Genomic DNA, 3,982 nt, shown 5'->3' with positions numbered 1-3,982 from the left:
GCCTTTTCTTCTACATCAGATAACATCTGCCCCCACTCTTGCTAAAAAACCCCCTAAAGCTAAATAAAAAACAACTCAGGAAATAAACTCCAACCCAAACCAAACAATAAATCCCCTGAAAGATTACATCACTTAGTTTGCAAGCAGATCTGAAACTGTATTTTCAGTGCAACTGCACTGAAGTTATAAAACAACCTGACACAACCAATACATTTAGTAAAGCAACATAATAACACATTTCTGTGCAGTTCCAACATTACACTTCTGCTCAAAATTATACATATGGGTATGAATTTAAAATTTTATCAGGTTGCTTCTAGAGTTTCATTCAGTCTTCTGCAATGACATGCAGGAGACTACCATGTATAAAGTCATATATTTCTATGGCAACAGTTTAAATTCTAGGCTATTCTTAGTTGAAGTGCTTGCAGAAATAAAAACAAACCACAAACAACCTTCTTTTTAACTAACTAAATAATGTATCTGTTCCTTTTCTTCCTTTTCTGAAAGAATATAAATGTCTTTGCTGTGATGATTAAGCAAAAAGTAACTTAATGTGATATATACTGTGCTTGAAGTTATGAGATTCTTAATTTAGCAGGAAAAAATGCATATTTTGACACAGCATGGATAGTTCATAGGCTTCCAATATTAGAAATATCATTACAGTCTTTATCAGCAAATAAAACATTAACTTTTTGTAAACTGAACATGCTTAATATATTTGCACTTCACTCCTCTTCAAAACATCCTTAATCCCTTTTCTTTCGCCTATGTTTCTTTTTTTGTTGAGTGTTTTGTTTTCATAAAAACAATTACGGAAGTGCTAAACATGTAAACAAGATAAGCATTGTAATTCAAGGCCTGGTAATTATTACATCATCTCAGAGAGCTGGGTGATCTATGTGTCTTAAGGGCAAGTGTCTGCAAGATGAAAGAAAGAATCCTGAATGTTAAAATCAGAAAATGACATAGAAAGTTCCATTTTGTTATTTCCCCACAACCTAGAAACAGGGCGATAAATACATGTCTTCAACATTTCAATTGAACTGACATTTCTATTTAGGTGTGCCAATGAACTAGCATTTTTTGGAAGCTAAAGGAGAAAATTTGCAACTTTATGCTACTTTTCAATGATGACAAATTAAAATTACATATTTAGCATTATATTCTCTAAAATGCATGCATGTCTGATTTCAGTCAGTGATTTTGCATTTTAATTTATTATTTGTTTTATCTTAACTTCCGTTACAGTGTTTCTAACATAATTATTATTCTTTTTACCATGGGACGTATTCTTAATTTTCTCAGTTACTCAATTTTGTCACTACAATATCATGAAGAAGGCAGCTAGACTTAGGTAGTCTTCTAAGGGTGCACTAGCTTATACCTAAACAGGTTGTTTTGGACTATTTCTAAGCTAAATTTGATGGCCTCCTAAGGACAGAAATACTGGCTCACATGTAAGTGCATTTGCTTTTTCCTCTCAAACTGCACAACAGTAGATTGCACAGTGGCAAACTAGTGCCTCTGCTGCCTTCACTTTGTCTTACACAGAGTGTCCTGGCAGAAAAATCTGTCTAATGAGGCAGCAAGGTGGAATAAAGAAGGGACCTTGAAATAGGAATGGTTTGTATAGTTAAGCAGGCCATGCCATTTTCAGAGCTGCCCAGCCAAACTTCAAGGTATTTTCTAGGAGACTGCAGATTTTTCCACAGTGATAAAGGATTCTGGAGGAATGACAGATTCCCCGTGTTTAATAGTTCATGAATATCTGGGATCAGGCTTCTGCGTCATTTTCAAGAGCGTACCTATTGCAGTGTGTATGTATGTCTGTTTTCTCCTCACAGATCCCAAAGGTGGGCATTTCCTATAAAGCAAACCAAATCAGTATTTGAAGTTTAGCAAGTCCCTTACGGTGTTTCACTCTTTAAAAGGATTCTCTGCCTGGAGAAAGCCAGGAGCAACGTGACTGAAATTCTCCACATCTCCACTGGGACTTGAGCTGTGAGTTACAAGTGATTTGCAGAGACTTTCGCCTTTACAAGTTTGACTGAGTTTAGGGGCACTTTCCCGTACAGGAACGGGATCAAACGCGAGCTGCCTGAAGTCCAACTGCAGCACTGCGCCGTGGTTTTTTCAGCTTTTAATATCAAAGGGTGGAGGTACCCAGTGCAGGACCCGGAAAACCCCTGCGCGCTAATTCGTTTTCCCACTGGCGGCAGCTGCTGGAGCGCGGCCGCCCGAGCGACCCCACCGGGCAACCTGCTCCCGGGCGGGAATGCCGGCCGCGGAAATTCGGCTCCAGCTTAATGAGACCAAGCTGGGCAGAGGCACTTAAAGCAAATTCCCACTAACATCCCTAATACATCTGCAGTGTGTGCAGCAGAGGCGGTGACAGCAGCGGCAGCAGAGAGAGATTCACAGTATTAATAAAGGGATTCACTGCCTCGAAAAAAAAAAAAGGAAAAATGGAGGCGAGGGGAGGGAGGGAGAGGGGAGGAGGCAGGCAGCAGGAAACTTCTGTGTGTTATTTACATTGGGAAAGGGGGGGAAGGAAGGGTGTTTGTGCCTCTGCCTGTGAATGAATGAGATAGAGGAAGGGAGGGAGAGAGAGGGAGGGAGGGAGAGAAACACACACAGAGCACTGAAAGGAGGCTCTGTCCCCTAAACCCAAGTAACCCGTTTGCAAGAACTGGATGCTGGAAAAATGGTGAGGACCCGGAGTTGAAAACATTTTCACTTTAATACTGAAAAAATATGCCATTATAAAATCCTCGAATAGAATTAGTAAGTTTCACTTGCTTCCTCAGTTCTGTTTTCCTCAAGTTATAGTAAGATTTACAACAGCACAGAATTTTCTACCATTAAACTTTGCAGCCTAAGCGCTAGAGTGACATTAATTGGTCATGCTTAACTGCCTTGGATTTTTTTTTTTTTGTAGTATGTTTACACTGTTACCTTAATAGAAATCAAGGGTACTAATTTTTACATTCAGATGGAAAGGCAATACTGAATATGTATATTGAAAAAGAAGAGAGAAAACAAAACCAAAGCCTACCCTCCCCCACGTCCCCCGAAAAACAAAACACAACCCACTATCAACAAAGCAAATCTCCCAGCAAAGTAATTCCCACCAAAAAATAAAAATTAAAATTAAAAAATCCAATGAGAATATTCATGCAACTATGTCTTAAATAAAATCTTTACAATTTTTTTCCACAGTAAAAGTACGATCTCTACTGCCTATTGATCACACAAAAAAACTGGCGAAATGGCACTTTTTATTATTATACTGTATTTCGTATATAGAAGGTTTGATACGAAGGGACTTATCAGGTAAGAGGGATGATGGTGTGAACTAGACGCTGCTTCCAGTCGGGGCTGGAGCGTCCCTGGGGTGCGTTGTATCCATGCGAGCCATGCAGCACTTTTTTTTTTTTTTTTTGTCCATTTGTCTATTTGTTTCGGAGTCGGAGTCATTTATTTACATTACATTCATGCCTTCGTGCAACTTTCCCCTCCTGCTTTGCCATCAGGAGGAGGCCAACACCAGTCCTCTGCCTCCCTCCTTTTCCCGGCCTCTTGGAAAGGGGTCGGTCCACAAGGGAAGAGGGCAAAAAAGCAAATCAAACCCCAACACAATAGAACAAAAGCCCAACAAAACCAGGAGCCGTGTTTAGCCCTGCCGGAGCCGAAGGATGCGTTTCCTCGCCTGTCCGTCACCGCCCCGGCCGCGCACGGGCGGGAGATGCGCGCACTGTGCCGGGCTGCGCGGCGCTGCAGGGATGCGCCCCGGCGCCGGGCTCCCCCCGCCGCCCACTGGGCCTCGGCGCTTGCTATGGGGGTCGTGAGGAAGGGCGTGCGTGTGTCTGTGTGTTTCGTTTCTCACAAAAGGTAGCAGCAGAGGTGCAGAGCTGTCCCCGGCCGGAGAGGGAAGGGCCGGTCCCGGGTGGCGGCCGCCCCCGCCCCGCCCGCACCC

General features: G+C 42.3%; 1 protein-coding gene across 1 annotated transcript in view; it reads right to left on the bottom strand.

Annotated features, from left to right (window-relative positions):
- Positions 1 to 1,923: 1,923 nt before the first annotated feature.
- SLITRK1 (SLIT and NTRK like family member 1) overlaps positions 1,924 to 3,982 on the bottom strand; it is a 4,921-nt gene continuing 2,862 nt past the window's right edge. Inside the window, exon 2 of the mRNA XM_008632430.1 lies at positions 1,924 to 2,123. Coding sequence (XP_008630652.1) covers positions 1,924 to 2,123 — 200 coding nt within the window. The remainder of the gene's footprint in view (positions 2,124 to 3,982) is intronic.

Source organism: Corvus brachyrhynchos, unplaced genomic scaffold (genome assembly GCF_000691975.1).
Source record: "Corvus brachyrhynchos isolate BGI_N302 unplaced genomic scaffold, ASM69197v1 scaffold12, whole genome shotgun sequence".
Classification (NCBI taxonomy): domain Eukaryota; kingdom Metazoa; phylum Chordata; class Aves; order Passeriformes; family Corvidae; genus Corvus; species Corvus brachyrhynchos.
This window is presented reverse-complemented; position numbering and strand designations above follow the sequence as displayed.